The following is an 18,282-nucleotide window of genomic DNA, read 5'->3' as shown; positions in this document are numbered from 1 at the left end:
CAGAAGAACACAGAGCTAAGGACTAAGTAAGTTGTCCTCGCCACATAAAGTGCATCATGTGCAACCTGTGCAAAACAGCAAGACAAGACAGTGTAGGACAAATACACACAACACGAAAGAGCACCGCCAGTAAACCTACTGTGTATTATACAGTACAGTGTGCAAAAGAGAACTGGATACAGCAGTGTACTTGTAAATAAACACAAAATGTAAATACAAAAGGTTGTGCAAAACAGCAATAGTAGCAGTCAAATGAATGTGCAAAAAACAGCATGTAAAATTATTTATTCCAAAATAAAGAAATATGGGTGGTACTGAAGACATGGACGTGTGAAATGAGTATGAGTGTGTGTGAGTTCAGATATGAGGCAGCTCAGTAACACAGTTGAGTGATTGTGTGTGTGTGTGTGTGTGTGTGTGTGTGTGTGTGTGAGTTTCAGTGCATTAGAGAGCTGAGTCGTTCGTTCCTTTATCATGTGATTCTGATATATGCTATGCAATTTTATATATATATATATATATATATATATATATATATATATATATATATATATATATATATACACACACGTATACTTTACGTTGAAAATTTTACATTTATTATTTTCGGATCAAACAAATGAAATTAACTAATGACTCGAAAGGAGATTCACTCATTTTGATTAACGAGATTCAAAGAACCAAGTCAATTAAATTATTCGATTTTCCCATCACTAGTAAGAAGCTGGGGTTTTATATACACAAATGGAGATTTCTTAACATTTCTCTATATTTTGAGGCATTTAAAAATGATTTGGGAATCTTCTTTCAATCCATAAAACGGCAACATAATCGGATTGGACCCCACCCCACTCGCTCTCAAATTTTATTAAAATTTGTCTTATGATTTCTTGTACATACAGTACAGACCAAAAGTTTGGACACACCTTCTCATTCAAAGAGTTTTCTTTATTTTCATGACTATGAAAATTGTAGAGTCACACTGAAGGCATCAAGGGCTATTAGACCAAGAAGGAGAGTGATGGGGTGCTGCGCCAGATGACCTGGCCTCCACAGTCACCGGACCTGAACCCAATCGAGATGGTTTAGGGGTGAGCTGGACCGCAGAGTGAAGGCAAAAGGGCCAACAAGTGCCAAGCATCTCTCGGGGAACTCCTTCAAGACTGTTGGAAGACCATTTCAGGTGACTACCTCTTGAAGCTCATCAAGAGAATGCCAAGAGTGTGCAAAGCAGTAATCAAAGCAAAAGGTGGCTACTTTGAAGAACCTATAATATGACATTTTTCAGTTCTTTCACACTTTTTTGTTATGTATATAATTCCATATATAATTCCACGTGTTAATTCATAGTTTTGATGCCTTCAGTGTGAATCTACAATTTTCCTAGTCATGAAAATAAAGAAAACTCTTTGAATGAGAAGGCGTGTCCAAACTTTTGGTCTGTACTGTATATTTATTATTATTTCTATTATAATTGTTTTTATTATTTTTATCATTATTATTTTTATTATTAAAGTTATTATTTTAACTTTTATTTATTCATTTTTCTTGCAGTTATTATGTGCTGCTCGGAAAAATAATTAAATAAATAAATAAATAAACACACAATTAATTACTTAATTACTTAATTAATTACTACGAAGCTGAATTCTGCGCCGCTAATGCTTTAATACACCTTACAGTCCTATTACTTTTTCTTGTTTCACAATAAAAGACACGGCAAGTAATGAAATGAAATTAAATACAATAATTACATAACTAAGTTTACTACTACTACTACTAGCTAGCGCCCATAAACTAGCTAATAACTGCAAGAAAGGAAGTAAAAGGTGCTTGGAAAATGCACAGGTGTGTGTTGTTATTTTAATATAGGCAGAGATGTTACAACTGCTATCTGTACAGAGCTAATAACCGATTTTCTGCACACTTCAACTATTCATGTGATCTTTATCATGTATTATTTTTATCAGTATATCATTGATTGATCAGTTAGATGTTTCAGGACATGTATAAATACAGGGCAGTGTTAGTGGAACCCCTCAGTTTGCTCATTTATACACTTAATAGGTGCGTAACCTGGAGACAAAACAGTAAACATATATGTCGCCATCAAAATCAAAAGTTGCCATGGATACCGAACGCATTTCACTGCTGATACAGTGCAGGTAGGATGCGCCATCTTGGGATGGAAAGTGATAAAATTAAAACGGTAATTTAATCAATATAAGACCCTGAACACCGTATTAACATCCTCATTTAGTTTTATGCTCTGGTTATTACCCTGTCACTAAGATTAAATTAGTTTAATCGAAACCTTAAAAACAAGAAGATTTGTATACCAAGCTAAAAGTAATGTTTCTGTCTAAGGAAAGTTCAGAAAGATCCAGTATAAACTCTACACAATTAGTATAAATACTGGTAAAGTGGGACATTTAAGATGAGATCTCTGTATTTTCACACTCACTGATATAAATTCTCTACTGAGTTCAGTCTTGTTAAATACAAATCAAATGAACTAAAACTAGGATTGTGAGAATAAATGGTAAATAAAATGACATCTGTATTAGGAAATCATATCAAGGTAAAAAAAAAAGAGAAGAATCTAATAGAAAGATTATTAAGCGTTTGTGAATAGGATGTACATTCATACACACTTTGTGTTTGTGTGTTTTATTACTGGATCATTTTTTTTGACAAATTATGTATTCTTCTTCCTTTCTTTATGCAGCTTTAATTAACATATAGTGGAAGACAAAAATGAAGGAATACTTCAAACATGTATGCATCGATAGAATTCAGCATCAGGGGTCTAATCAGACAGATCTTCCCAAGTCATCATCTAGGGCCAAAAGGAAATCTGTTCACTTGCCAGATGAAAATGAGCCTCAGCAAAAGAGATCAAGAACACAGATGACACAAGACAATCATGACCTTGCAGATTCAACTAAACTAGGTAATAAAAATGTAAAGATTATTAAGGGTTTGTGAATGTTTTCGCTCACTGTCCACTTTATTAGGAACACCTTTACATTCATATACACTGTGTGTGTGTGTGTGTGTGTTGCTGCCTTATTACTACATTATTTGAACAAATAATACATTTTCATCATTTCTTTAATTAGTTGGAAACAACAACCAGCACAGTGGATGCTGGATCGTAAAGAAGGCATACACCAAACATTTATCATACTTGGGTGCACTGAAATTGCTGGAGACCCAGAAGTCCTTATTCCAGTTGCAGTCGGTGGACTTTAGAGCTCAGCTTCAGGGGTCTAATCAGACAGATCTTCCCAAGTCACCATCTAGGGCCAAAAGGAAATCTGCTAACTTGCAAGATGAAAATGAACCTCAGGAAAAGAGATCAAGAACACAGATTACACAAGAGAATCCTGACCTCTCAAATTCATCTAAACTTCCGACTAAACATGTTGGCACTGGTAAGACAGAAGAAAGTTGAAATGTATAAAAAAAAATGAGGACTAATTATGTGAATCAGACAATCATATTTGTATGCATTTTTGTAGCCCATTTTGTGAATGAGTATGAGGAGGGAGAACTGCTGGGCGAAGGAGGATTTGGCTGTGTGTTTGCTGGTATTCGCAAAGCAGATGGATTGCCAGTAAGTCTTTTCATTCCTTTCTTTCCTCTAATTAGATTAGATTAGATTAAACTCTATTGTCATAGAGTGCAATGGCAGCAAGTGCAGGATATACAGTGTTAACATGAGTTGAATAAATTAAATTAAATGGTAATATAGGAGTAATTTACCGATGTGTATGTACTATAAACATAATATATAGATGGCTATTACCATAAACTAAAATGTACAGATGGATATGTGCTGTAACAAAATATATGGCTATTATTATAAACAGTAATTTACAGATGTGTATGTACTATGAACATAATATACAGATGAATATATATGTACTATGAGCATACAATACAGATGGCTATTACTATAAACTGAAATTTACAGAAGGATATGTGCTATAAACAAAATATATGGCTATTATTATAAACAGAAATATACAGAAGTATGACTGTACTTATAATTATCTGAAGAGAATTTGTGAATTGCTACTAATGGACAATGTTTTTCATTCAGCATTTATTTTGATATCTTTTGCTGCTACTCTTGACATCATGGATGTATCGTTGTGGAATTGTCAGTAGAATTGCAGAAGCAATTAATCTATGTCAATTTATGTCATCTCATTTCACATAACACATTTATATTTCCTCAGGTTGCAATCAAGTATATTTACAAACAGAAATCTAAACAACTGAAAATTGTAAGTTTTATTTCACATGTTAATTGGTAATATAACAGCTTACCTGAAAATATAACCTAGCATAATAATAATAATAATAAAATTAATAATAACAATAATAATAATAATAAAATTAATAATAACAACAATAATAATAATAATAATAAAATTATTAATAATAATAATAATAATAATATCATCAGCAACAGCATATTGTTTATAAGAATTGTATAAGTAGGTTGGGATTATAATATGTGCCACTTATTCTTTACTATAGCCTGGACATGGTTACCTGCCCACTGAGGTAGCTTTGATGTCTATTGTGAACACTGAACCATTCTGTTCCAACATCCTGCGGATTCTCGAGTGGTACGATGATCTTGACAACTACATCATGATACTGGAACGGCCTGAACCATGTGAGGACTTGGATCAATTCCGCAAAAGGCATGGCAGCTGCTTGCCTGAGTTTATGGCTCGTAAACTGATGTTTCAGCTGTTAAAGGCGCTGAAGCATTGTAAAAGCCGAGGAATTCTGCATCGCGACATCAAGCCAGAAAACATCCTAGTTCAGACAGACACTCTTAATATCAAGCTGTTTGACTTTGGGTGTGGAGACTTGGTCAAGGACTGTTACAATACATTTGCAGGTACATTATATGAGACTATAAGTTCTGCATGGCAGTGAATATTGTGCTTCTTTTACTAAATGTATCTCTGTTAACAGGCACGTTAGACTACGCTCCGCCTGAGTGGTACAATAAGAAACAGTATTTGGCAGACCCAGCTACTGCCTGGTCTGTGGGTGTGACAATGTACAAGCTGGTGTGTGGCTCTCTGCCTTTCAAGACCAGGAATCAATTGAGACTTGGCTTTGTGCACTTTCCCAAAAGCATGTCTCAAGGTAAGGAATTGCAAAGACTGATAAGCTATGGAATAGATTATAGCAGGATCAACTCTATTTTGTACATTGACTTGAACAGAGAAACATGTATTTTATTTTATGACTGTTATAAATTATTTAGTAAGTACAATGAAATTCACAGGAAATTTGCACAGCTATAAGTGTGAGTAATTTAATTTGCACTTAACAGCAGTTACTTTAAGGGTTATAGGGGATATTTCTTTAATGTCATAAATTATACAGCGTTTTAGGGTTAAGTATTATATTCTTCTTTCTATGCCTTATTGATTTATGTACTTATTTACTTCTGTACGTGTAACAGAGTGCAGTCATTTGATCCGTTGGTGTTTGCATGTGAAATCAGAAATCCGTCCCAGCCTGGAACAGATAGAGCATCACCAGTGGTTTCACTTATCAGGTATTTGCAGTGTTCTTTTGCTGCCACATTCTTTATGATAATCATTTTTTAAATACACGACAGGATCCTGTAATTCATAAAGTAATTCTGTCCTTCAAATCTTTCCTCTGATTTAGGGTGAACAATACAAACTGCTGGACAGGAGACGAAGACGCTGCACTGAAACAGAGCAAACACAAATATAAAATGTATTATGTTTTTGAATAAAAATTGTGATTTGTTTTTAATTCTTGATATTAAAGATATTTAGTTACAAACACACTTTACGTTCATAAATGCATTTTACTGCTTATGAATTTCAGTTAACATATTTATATAAAAAATTATAGCTTTTTTTAAGATTACAGTAGTATTTTATATATAAGGGTTAATTTTATATTATAATTTATATTATAATATAATTTATATTTTATATATAAGGGTTTTTATATATAAGGGTTAACTGGTGCAATTCTGCACCAATTCTGGGTGCAGAATTGTGTATGTGTATATATATATATACACACACAATTCTGCACCCATAACAAATTATGAATGCAATCATTGGCAATTCTCATAAACACTTGAACACAGTCCACCTGTGTGCACCTTCCTCCACTCTTACACGTCACCCTATGCTCCTCCTTCTTAAAATAAGTGTTCACCACTGCCATTTCCATCCTTTTATCAAAATCTACCACCATCTGCCCTTCCACATTCCTCTCCTTAAAGCCATGCCTACCCATCACCTCCTCAGCACCTCTGTTCCCTTCAACAACATGCTTATTAAAATCTGCCCCAATCAGCAATCGTTTATTCCTAGGTACCCCTTGTACCACTTCAGCTAACTCACTCCAGAATTTTTCCTTCTCCCCCATCTCACAACCCACTTGTGGAGCATAAGCACTGATGACATTTATCATCACCCCTTAAACTTCCAACTTCACGTTCATCACTTTATCAGAAACTCTCTTCGCCTCCACTACACACTTACTAAACTCTTCCCTTCAGAATCATCCCTACACCATTTCTCTTTCCATCCACACCATGATAGAACAGTTTAAACCCACCTCCAATGTTCCTGGCCTTACTACCTTTCCACTTGGTCTCCGGAACACACAACATATCTACCTTTCTCCTCTCCATCATATCAGCTGACTCTCTCCCTTTACCAGTCATAGTACCAACATTTATAGTACCAACCCGAACCTCCACTCTCCTACACTGCTCCTTTTCCTGCCATCTCTGTAGACGTCTTCCTCCTCTCCTTCTCCTCCTTCGGCCAACAGTAGCCCAATTTCCACCGGTACACTGTTGGCTAACAAAACTTGTGGCGGTCGTTGGTAACCCGGGCCTCGACCGATCCGGTATGAATTTCTATTTCGTCTATCCGCATATTTTATTTCGTGCATGTTTTACGCCGGATGCCCTTCCTAACGCAACCTCCCCATTTACTCGGGCTTGGGACCGGCACGAAGAGCGCACTGGCTTGTGCAACTCTAATGGCTGGGTTAATTCCGACATACGCTATGTAGTTAAATATACATATAAATAAAGTACTGAAACTATAGTCAAAGACTCAAAAATATATGTTGGCCTTACTTAACATTTTTATTTCAACAGGTTCCACGTAACTTAGTTAGGCTGCATTTAAGTAACAATATTTATTTCAGTAAACTTAAGTTAATTACATAAAGTAATGCAATGTTATTTAGTTAATTCAACGTAACATGCTTAATTTAGTTTTAATATATTAAGTTAATTAAATCCAATTATTCTAAAATATATATTGTTGCCTTCAACCAAAACAAATAATCCAGTTTTATGGATTAGTTTATTAAATGAATCATAAAACTGGTATTTACATTTTTTCCCCAAAAATAATGTGTAATAATTTTCAACATCCTAAAAATATCAAGTATAAAAAGAGAATTACCAACAGATCAAGGGTGAGAGGAGGGGTTGGTTGCAGAGAAACATACAATAAGTTTTTAAAAAATGTAAATGATTTACCATATACTCCTTTTGTAAAAAGTCAAGTTTGTTAATCCTAGCAACCAGTACAAGACAACCAAAAATAGTCCTAAATCAGGAGAATTATCCAATCTCTGCTATGGAAAAGATGCACAATAATCTTTGATGTCAGAGTTGTTCCAATTGTTGCAGGTGCAAAAACGCAACTCTGGTGCTGAGTATGATGACGCTATAACGTAGCACTCATTAAGTCAAGTCAAGTCAAGTCAAGTTTATTTCTATAGCGCTCTTCACAACAGACATTGTCTCAAAGCAGCTTTACAGAAATCAACAGTCAAGGTGAACGGTGTGTATTTATCCCTGATAAGCAGCCGTGGCGACTGTGGCAAGGAAAAACTCCCTTAGATGTTATGAGGAAGAAACCTTGAGAGGAACCAGACTCAAAAGGGGAACCCATCCTCATTTGGGTGACATCAAGAGTTTGATCATAAATCTTTCAACAATACAGAACACTGGGACTAACATGAGTACTGGAGTATAAGATTATAAGTAATGTTCTTTCTACAGTCTTATACAGTCTATATGGTTAGTAGCTCCTAGTTTTATGAGCTCAACATTTGTGATCATCACAGATTCGGCATCAACTTCTCCATGCCAGAGCCTTTAAACACTCCAGGGGTCCAATGTAAAAAACACACATGTAGCGGGATCCAATTGGCACTGGTACGTCTCTAGATGGTTCGAGATGTTTGCGAGTTCGGCATCTACTTCTTCAAAGGTCCATAGTCTTCATGAGGTGGGACGTGACTGGAGCTGACCAAACCTCAGGATGCCTCGGGATGGGGAGAGAAAGAGAAGCAGTGGAGAGGAATTAGCGTAGCTGTTGCTCCCCACCCCCTTATTAGGTCACATTAGCTTCAGGTGAGGCAATCCCCTCAAAAGACAAAACAATTTACAAATCTCAGTGCATTTTCAATCATGTTCCAAATTCAAACACTCATTAAACATTTTTCTAGATAGGTTTGTTCAATCTTTCAAATAAATCTCATTTACAGTGTCCCTGTCTATTACTGTATTAAATTTCAACTTATTTTACTGTGGAGTTTTGGAGAAAAGTGAAAGGAAAATTCACTCAAAACATAAGTGGATTTTTAACCATGTTCCACGTTTAAGGAGAGGCAAAATGACTCCATATTCAAACACTCCTAAAACAGTTTCCTTGATAGGTTTGTTCAATCTTTTAAATTATTCCTATTTAGAGTGTCCCTGTGTATTACTCTGTTTAATTTCAACTCAATTTACTGTGGAGTTTTGGGGAAAAGTAAAGGCAAAATCACTAAAAGCATCACTGCATTTTCAAACATGTTCCACATTTAAATACTCATAAAACATTTTTCTAGACAGGTTTGTTCAATCTTTTAAATTATTCTTATTTACAGTGTCCCTGTGTATTACTGAATTAAATTTGAACTCATTTTACTGTGGAGTTTTTGAGAAAAGTTAAGGCAAATTGACTCCAAGCATCTGCATTTTCAATCATGTTCCACATTTAAACACTAATTAAACATTTTCCTTTATAGGTTTGCTCAATCTTTCAAATAATGCTTATTTACAGTGTCTTTTAAGCAGTCAAAACTGAAATCTTATTGCAGTTAAAACTGAAAAATGCCAGGATCGACACCATCAGGATATGTTTATAAGCATGAGCCCCTTCAGACTGGTCGTGGGGGAGGTGTAGCAACCATTTATAGTGCCTCTATTAATGTTAGTCACAGATTAGGATTCATCTTTAAATTATTTGAAGTGCTCGTTCTTAAAATTGTACTTTCAGACAAACATAGAAAACCCCTACTGTCTCTCGCTCTGGCCACCGTGTACAGACCCCCAGGGCCCTACGCTGATTTTCTTCAAGAGTTTGCTTGTTTTCTTTTAGACCTCTTGATCAATTTTGATAAAGTGCTGCTTGTAGGAGATTTTAATATTCATGTAGATGATGTAAACGATGCCCTAGGACTATCATTTGTGAACTTATTAAACTCTTTTGGGGTTAAACAAAACATCACCAGACCAACCACACATTAGACTTAATAATATCCCACGGAGCAGACGTCACTGATATAGATATTTTACCTCAGAGTGATGACATCACAGACCTTTATCTCATACTGTACACACTACCAGTAGAGCAGATTAGCCGTGTTTACCTTGGTAGGACTATTGTTCCGACCACTAAGGACAGATTCATAAATAACCTGCCTGATTTATCTCAATTTCTCACTAAACCCATAACTGCTAATAATCTTGATGAAATGACTAACAACATAGACCTTATCCTCACTAGCACATTAGACACTGTTGCCCCCATCCGCTTAAAAAAGGTTAGAGAACAAGCACCTGCACCTTGGTATAATAGTCATACGCATACCCTCAAGAGAACAGCCCGTAATCTGGAGAGAAAATGGAGGAAAACTAAATTGGAGGTATTTAGAATTGCATATAAAGACAGTATGCTAAGCTACAGACAGGCGCTAAAAGCTGCTAGATCTGAACACCTGAGCAAACTCATAAATAACAACAAAAACAATCCCAGGTTCCTTTTTACTACAGTAGCTAAACTAACTACAAATCAGGGATCTGAAAAATGTGTTTCATCACAGTTTAGTAGTGAGGACTTTATAAATTTCTTCACTGAAAAAAATTATAGTAGAGTGGAACCCGGTTATGTTGAGGGCCTAGGGGGACGCCAAAAAGCGTCGAGATAACCGATGATGGAGACAAACGAAAACCAAGATGGTGAGAGAATGCGGAGTACGAGAAGAAGGGTACGTAGCGGGATACGTATACGCGATTACACAGACCGCCATGAACCAACACATACGATCATGCACAAATATATATATATATATATATATATATATATATATATATATATATATATATATATATATATACATAAAAAAGTAAAATCTCACCTGGCTGTGTGTCCATAAGGAAAAATCTTCGCTTGTTGTGTCTTTTTGCACTGTAAACTTTGTTTAAATTGATTCCCATTAAATGGCGCCGTTCAAGAACAGAGCTGAAAAGTGCGCGTTGAATGTGCTTTTCATCTGCGCATGTGCAGATATTACTCCGCCTGTTGACCAAAGCGCAGTACTGCAGATGCAAAACAACTCATTTCATTCGTTTTACTAAAATTATTAGTGTAAAACCTACGGAAAGCGTAAGGAAGCGCATTGCATTCACACAAAAAAAGCCAGGATCTCATTCACAGCCAGGATCTCATAATTATGACTTAGTATCTCATTATTATGACTTAGTATCTCATAATTATGACTTAGTATCTCATAATTATGACTTAGTATCTCATTATTATGACTTAGTATCTCATAATTATGAGATCCTTATCTCATAATTATGACTTAGTATCTCATAATTATGACATAGTATCTCATTATTATGACTTAGTATCTCATAATTATGACTTAGTATCTCATTATTATGACTTAGTATCTCATAATTATGACTTAGTATCTCATAATTATGAGCTCCTTATCTCATAATTATGACTTAGTATCTCAATTATGACTTAGTATCTCATAATTATGACTTAGTATCTCATAATTATGAGATCCTTATTATCTTAGTATCTCATAATTATGACTTAGTATCTCATAATTATGACTTAGTATCTCATAATTATGAGATCCTTATCTCATAATTATGACTTAGTATCTCATAATTATGACTTAGTATCTCATAATTATGAGATCCTTATCTCATAATTATGACTTAGTATCTCATAATTATGAGATCCTTATCTCATAATTATGACTTAGTATCCCATAATTATGAGATAAGTTGGGGCAGTCTGTGGCAGGGGAGCGTTTTAGCTGACGTTACTGCAATTTTTGGCTCGGAAGCGCCTCATTGCGCAACAATGGAGACGTAGAAGCTATTATATGGTTATTATTATTATTATTATTATTATTATTATTATTATTATATTTTAACATTGACTACTAATATATGTTACACGTTACACATAAAACAAACTTTTATTAAGTGGACAGTCAGAACGTGTAACATATATTAGCAGTCAATGTTAAAATATAATAATAATAATAATAATAATAATAATAATAGTTATTGCCCCGTATCTGTTAACTAAAGTAAGACTTACCGTAACTAAATTCATTATCAGGAGGGGCAGGTCAGTGAGGAAATGTCCAGTAGCTAATTAAACTAATATAATGTTTTTTATTATGACCAAACAAAACTTCATTCTTGGAGAGGTTTTTCATGCGATCTGTGATGCCTAATTGAATGCAAATAACAGACAAGTATATATACACACACTGGAAAATACCTGAGCTAAAACTGTTCCTGATTGGGTAAGAAGACAATAATAACCGGAGATGTGTGAGCCTAGATAAAGACTTCCCGTATACCTTACATACTCACATCATAAAGACCCTATAGACACTGAACAGATAACAGGACTGTGTTTAGAGAACCAGTGTGACAACCATCTTAACACTAACATATACAGTCATCAAACTACTAAGTCATAATTATGAGATACTGATCTCATAATTATAAGATACTAAGTTATAATTATGAGATACTAAGTCATAATTATGAGATCTTGGCTGTGATTTTTTTTTTTTTTGTGAATGCAATGCGCTTCCATTTAAAACTGAAATATTACTATTTTTTAATTTTGTCAACACGACTCTTTTAATTTTAATTAAAATATTTAATTCATTTATTTTAAACATAGTTACATTATTTGGACCAACAGCAGCCAAATTTTTTGAGTGTATATTGACTAATTGAAAATGTAATATTTATTATTTTCTGATCAAACGAATTAAATAATCTAAATTATTAAAAGACTAAAAAAGATTCATTCATTTTGATGAACAAGATTCGAAGAACCAAGTCACTGAAGTGATCCGATTTTCCCATCACTAGTAAGAAGCTGTAGCCAAGTTTTATTTACACAAATGTAGATTTTTTTTTAGTTTCTTCTTGTTTTAAAGCATTAAAAATGATTGTAAAATTTAATTTAATTATTATATGTTATTATATGCTGCTCGGATTTATTGTTAAATGTGTTTAACAGTCAAAAAAAAAAAAAAAAAGAAAACTTAGTAAGAAGTTAAATTCTGCCCCCGCTAATGCTTTAATAAACCCTACATGTTTCACAATAAAAGACACGACGGCAAGTAATGAAATGAAATAAAATACTTAATAATTAAAGTTTACTACTCTAGCTAGCGCCCATAAACTAGCTAATGACTGCTATCTGTACAGAGCTAATAACCGATTTTCTGCACACTTCAACTATTCATGTGATCTTTATCATGTATTATTTTATCAGTATATCATTGATTGATCAGTTAGATGTTTCAGGACATGTATAAATACAGGGCAGTGTTAGTGGAACCCCTCAGTTTGCTCATTTATACACTTAATAGGTGCGTAACCTGGAGACAAAACAGTAAACATATATGTCGTCATCAAAATCAAAAGTTGCCATGGATACCGAACGCATTTCACTGCTGATACAGTGCAGGTAGGATGCGCCATCTTGGGATGGAAAGTGATAAAAATTAAAACAGTAATTTAATCAAAATAAGACCCTAAACACCGTATTAACATCCTCATTTAGTTTTATGGTCTAGTTATTACCCTGATATAAATTCTCTACTGAGTTCAATCTTGTTAAATAGAAATCAAATAATCTTAAACTAGGATTGTTAGAATAAATGGTAAATAAAATGACATCTGTATTAGGAAATCATATCAAGGTAAAAATCATATCAAGGTCTACTTTATTACAAATAGCCATACAATCATGTATGTGTGTGTGTGTTTTAATTCTAGATCATTTATACAAATATTTACTTACTTTCTTTCTTTATTCAGCTTAAAATAACAAAATATGAAGGAATACATCAAACGTGTACCCTACATATTCATCAATGCACTGAATGCACTGAAACTGCTGGGGATCAAGAATTCCTTGCTCGAGTGTGGAGACCCCAAAACTCAGCATCAGGGGTCTAATCAGACTAATCTGACCAAGTCATCATTTAGGGGCAAGAGGAAATCTGCTCACTTGGCAGGTAAAAATGAGCCTCAGCAAAAGAGACCAAGAAAACAGACACAAAACAATCCTGTCCTCGCCAATTCACCTAAAGTAGGTAAGTAAATAACAGAATGATGATAAAGGGTATGTGAATGTGATGTACTCTAATAATCCACTTTATCAGGAACACCTGTACATTCATATACACTTTGTGTACCTGTGTGTGTGTGTTTGTGTGTGTGTTGCTGCATTATTACTCGATTATTTTGCAAAGATTTATTTATCTTCACTTTCATTATTTAGCTGTAAATAACAACAAGCACAGTGGATTCTGCAACAAAAAGAAGACATACATCAAACGTGTATCCTACTTAAACCTTCGTACACTGAAATTGCTGGGGATCAAGGAGTCCTTGTTTCGGGAGCAGTTCACAGACGCCAAAGCTCAGCATCAGGGGTCTAATCAGACAGATCTGTCATCGGCTAGAGGCAAAAGGCAAGTCAAGTCATCATCTAGGTCCAAAAGGAAATCTGCTCACTTGCCAGATGAAAATGAGCCTCAGCAGAAGAGATCAAGAACACAGCTGACACAAGACAATCATGACCTCGCCGATTCACCTAAACTAGGTAATAAAAATGGAAAGATAATTAAGGGTTTGTGAATGTGATGTTCTCTCAGTGTCCACTTTATCAGGAACACCTTTACATTCATATACACTTTGTGTGCCTGTGTGTTACTGCATTATTACTAGATTATTTGTACAAAGAATTAATTCTCATCTCTTTTATTATTTAGCTGTAAACAACAACCAGCACAGTGGATGCTTGAACGTAAAGAAGAGTGCATACATCAAATGTGTATCCAAATCATGCTTGTGTGTACCAAAATTGCTGAGGACCAAGGAAAAGTCCTTGTCCCAGGAGCAGGTTGCAGACCCCAGAGCTCAGCATCAATGGTCTAATCAGACAGACTTACCCAAGTCATCAGCTAGGGGCAAAAGGAAAACAACTAACCTCTTAGATGAAAATGAATGTGAGCAGAGGAACACAAGAACACAGATTACACACGAGAATCCTGACCTCTTAAATTCATCCAAACTGCCTTCTAAACATGTTGGCACTGGTAAGACAGATGGAATTAGAAATGTATTAAAACTGTAGGACTACTTATGTGAATGAGACAATCATATTTGGATGCTTTCTTGCAGCAAATTTCAAGAATGAGTATGAGGAGGGAGAACTGCTGGGCAAAGGAGGATTTGGCTGTGTGTTTACTGGTATACGCAAAGCAGATGGATTGCCAGTAAGTCTTTTCATTCCTTTTTCACTCTTGTCTTTAACTGTCCTTATGATAATCTGAAGGAAAGTTGTGAAGTTGTACTGATGGACAGAATGTATTTGATTAAACTTAACTCAGTTTTTAAATATAGTTTAACAGGCAAATTAGAGAGGCAGAACTTGTAATAAAACTGACAGTTTTTAGTCATAATCCTGAATATTAAAATGTGAGTTCAGAATAGGTTCTAATCTTGTCCATAAGACATTGATTGTTGTCTGTTTCATTATCATTATTTTGACATATTTCGACATCAAGAGTAATTACTACACTTACACATACCTTATTATTTATCTTCAGAGGCCAAACGAGTGTAAAGATCGTTTTTCTTAATTTATGTGAACGATTTCATCTAAGTTCACATAACACATTCATATTTCCTCAGGTTGCAATCAAGTATGTCTCCAAACAGGAATCACCTGAAGAACTGGAAATTGTAAGTTTCATTCGCAGTATCATCATCATCATCATCATCATCATCATCATCTTCATCAAATTGTGTATAAAACTTTGATAGGTTCGGGTTATAATAGGTTGGGATTATAATATGTGCCACTTATTCTTTACTACAGCCTGGACATGGTTACCTGCCCACTGAGGTAGCTTTGATGTCTATTGTGAACACTGAACCATTCTGTTCCAACATCCTGCGGATTCTCGAGTGGTACGATGATCATGACAAATACATCATGATACTGGAACGGCCTGAACCATGTGAGGACTTGGATCAATTCCGCAAAAAGCATGGCAGCCGCTTGCCTGAGTTCATGGCTCGTAAACTGATGTTTCAGCTGTTAAAGGCGCTGAAGCATTGTAAGAGCCGAGGAATTCTTCATCGCGACATTAAGCCAGAAAACATCCTAGTTCAGACAGACACTCTTAATATCAAGCTGTTTGACTTTGGGTGTGGAGACTTGGTCAAGGACTGTTACAACGAATTTGCAGGTAACTTATATGAGACTATAAGTTCTGCATGGCAGTGAATATTGTGCTTCTTTTACTAAATGTATCTCTGTTAACAGGCACGTTCGACTACGCTCCGCCTGAGTGGTACAAAAAGAAACAGTATTTGGCAGACCCAGCTACTGCCTGGACTGTGGGCATGACACTGTACAAGCTGGTGTGTGGCTCTCTGCCTTTCAAGACCAGGAATCAATTGAAACGTGGCTTTGTGCACTTTCCCAAAAATATGTCTCAAGGTCAGGAATTGCAAATACTGATAAGCTATGGAATAAATTAATAGCAGGATCAACTCTATTTTGTACATTGACTTGAACGGAGAAACATGTATTTTTTTTATGACTGTTATAAATTATTTAGTAAGTACAATGAGATTCACAGGAAATTTGCACAGCTATAAGTGTGATCGCAGATACTTTAAGGGTTATGGGGGATATTTCTTGAAGGGTCATAAATTATCCAGCAGGTTCTTTATTGGGTTAAGTATTATATTCTTCTTTCTATGTATAATTTATTTTCTACTTGTTTATTTCTGTATGTGTAACAGAGTGCAGTCATTTGATCCGTTGGTGTTTGCGTGTCAAAGCAGAAAACCGTCCCAGCCTGGAACAGATAGAGCATCACCAGTGGTTTCACTTATCAGGTATTTGCAGTGTTCTTTTGCTGCCACTTTCTTTGTGATCTTATTTTTATTTATTTTTTATATGTGGCAGGATCCTGTCATTCATTAATTAATTGTGTCTTCAAAATCTTTCTTTTGATTTAGGATTAACAGTACAAACAGCTGGACAGGAGACGAAGACTCTGCACTGAAACAGATCAAACATAAATATAAAACATACTATTAGTTTCAATAAAATTGTAATTTGTTATTAAATCTTGATTTTGACCATATTTTGACCCAGCAATTAGAGTTGCACAAGCGGTGTACCTAGGAAAGAACGATTGGTGATTGGGGCAGACTTTAATGGGCATGTAGGTGAAGGGAACAGAGGTGATGAGGAAGTGATGGGTAGGTATGGTTTTAAGGAGAGGAATGTGGAAGGGCAGCTAGTGGTATATTTTGCTAAAAGGATGGAAATGGCAGTGGTGAACACGTATTTTAAGAAGAAGGAGGATCATAGGGTGACGTATGAGAGTGGAGGAAGGTGCACACAGGTGGACTACGTGCTATGCAGAAGATGCAACCTGAAAGAGATTGGAGACTGTAAGGTGTTGGCAGGGGACAGTGTAGCTAGACAGCATCGGATGGTGGTCTGTAGGATGGTTTTGGAGGCGAATAAGAAGAGGAGGAGAGTAAGGACTGAAAGAAGAATAAGATGGTGGAAACTGAAGGAGGAAGAATGTAGTGTGAGGTTCAGGGACAAGGTCAGACAGGGGCTCGGTGGTGTTGAAGAGGTGTTGGATGATTGGGCAACTACTGCAGGAGTGATGAGGGAGGCAGCTAGAAAAGTACTTGGTGTGACATCTGGAAATAGAAAGCAAGACAAGGAGACGTGGTGGTGGAATGAGGAAGTGCAGGAGAGCATAAGGAGAAAGAGGTTGGCAAAACAGAAGTGGGATAGACAGAGTGATGAGAAAAGTAGGCAGGAGTACAAGGAGATGCCGCAGCAGGTAAAGAGGGATGTGGCGAAAGACAAGGAACCGAGCTGGGAAGGATGTACTGCAAGTTAGAGCAGTAAAGGATGGAGAGGGAAATGTGTTGACTAGTGAGGAGAGTGTGTTGAGAGGGTGGAGGGAGTATTTTGAGCAGCTGATGAATGAGGAAAATCAGAGAGAGAGAAGGTTGGACGATGTGGAGTTGGTGAAGCAGGATGTAGATAGGATTAGTAAGGAGGAAGTGAGAGCAGCGATTAAGAGGATGAAGAGTGGAAAGTCGGTTGGACCAGATGACATACCGGTAGAAGCAGGGAGATGTTTAGGAGAGATGGCAGTGGAGTTTTTGACCAGATTGTTTAACAGGATTTTGGAAGGTGAGAAGATGCCTGAGGAATGGAGAAGAAGTGTGCTGGTACCGATCTTTAAGCATAAAGGAGATGTGCAGTCTTGCAGTAACTACAGGGGAATTAAGTTGATCAGTCACACCATGAAGTTATGGGAAAGAGTAGTGGAAGCCAGGCTGAGAGAAGAGGTGACCATCTGTGAGCAACAGTATGGTTTCATGCCGAGGAAGAGCACCACAGATGCCTTATTTGCTTTGAGGATGTTGATGGAGAAGTATAGAGAAGGACAGAAGGAATTGCATTGTGTATTTGTGGATTTAGAGAAAGCGTACGACAGAGTGCCAAGAGAGGAGTTGTGGTACTGTATGAGGAAGTCAGGTGTGTCAGAGAAGTATGTAAG

At 35.9% G+C, this 18,282-nt stretch overlaps 2 protein-coding genes across 4 annotated transcripts; both read left to right on the top strand.

Annotated features, from left to right (window-relative positions):
• Positions 1-2,135: 2,135 nt before the first annotated feature.
• On the top strand, positions 2,136-5,773 carry LOC124384795 (serine/threonine-protein kinase pim-1-like). Of its 3 annotated transcripts, XM_046847737.1 has the most exons (9): positions 2,150-2,209; positions 2,729-2,953; positions 3,123-3,437; positions 3,525-3,619; positions 4,248-4,295; positions 4,552-4,924; positions 5,002-5,178; positions 5,501-5,596; positions 5,713-5,773. In XM_046847737.1, exons 2-9 carry the CDS (start codon positions 2,758-2,760, stop codon positions 5,715-5,717), a joined length of 1,305 nt encoding a protein of 434 aa, XP_046703693.1. In that variant the 5' UTR covers positions 2,150-2,209; positions 2,729-2,757; the 3' UTR covers positions 5,718-5,773. The 3 variants fall into 3 exon arrangements, with proteins under 3 accessions (XP_046703692.1, XP_046703693.1, XP_046703694.1); XM_046847736.1 differs by having other exon boundaries at positions 2,136-2,165; positions 5,501-5,752; XM_046847738.1 differs by having other exon boundaries at positions 5,501-5,752.
• Positions 5,774-12,746: 6,973 nt separating this feature from the next.
• On the top strand, positions 12,747-16,816 carry LOC124384998 (aurora kinase A-like). The gene is made up of 10 exons (XM_046848040.1): positions 12,747-13,127; positions 13,481-13,758; positions 13,947-14,270; positions 14,440-14,766; positions 14,852-14,946; positions 15,365-15,415; positions 15,552-15,924; positions 16,002-16,178; positions 16,487-16,582; positions 16,706-16,816. The coding sequence occupies exons 2-10, from the start codon at positions 13,497-13,499 to the stop codon at positions 16,750-16,752; spliced, it is 1,752 nt and encodes a 583-aa protein (XP_046703996.1). The 5' UTR covers positions 12,747-13,127; positions 13,481-13,496; the 3' UTR covers positions 16,753-16,816.
• Positions 16,817-18,282: the final 1,466 nt, after the last annotated feature.

This window comes from Silurus meridionalis, chromosome 4, assembly GCF_014805685.1.
Source record: "Silurus meridionalis isolate SWU-2019-XX chromosome 4, ASM1480568v1, whole genome shotgun sequence".
NCBI classification, from domain to species: Eukaryota; Metazoa; Chordata; class Actinopteri; order Siluriformes; family Siluridae; genus Silurus; species Silurus meridionalis.
Note: the sequence above shows the minus strand (reverse complement) of the source record. Positions and strands in the feature narration are given on the sequence as shown.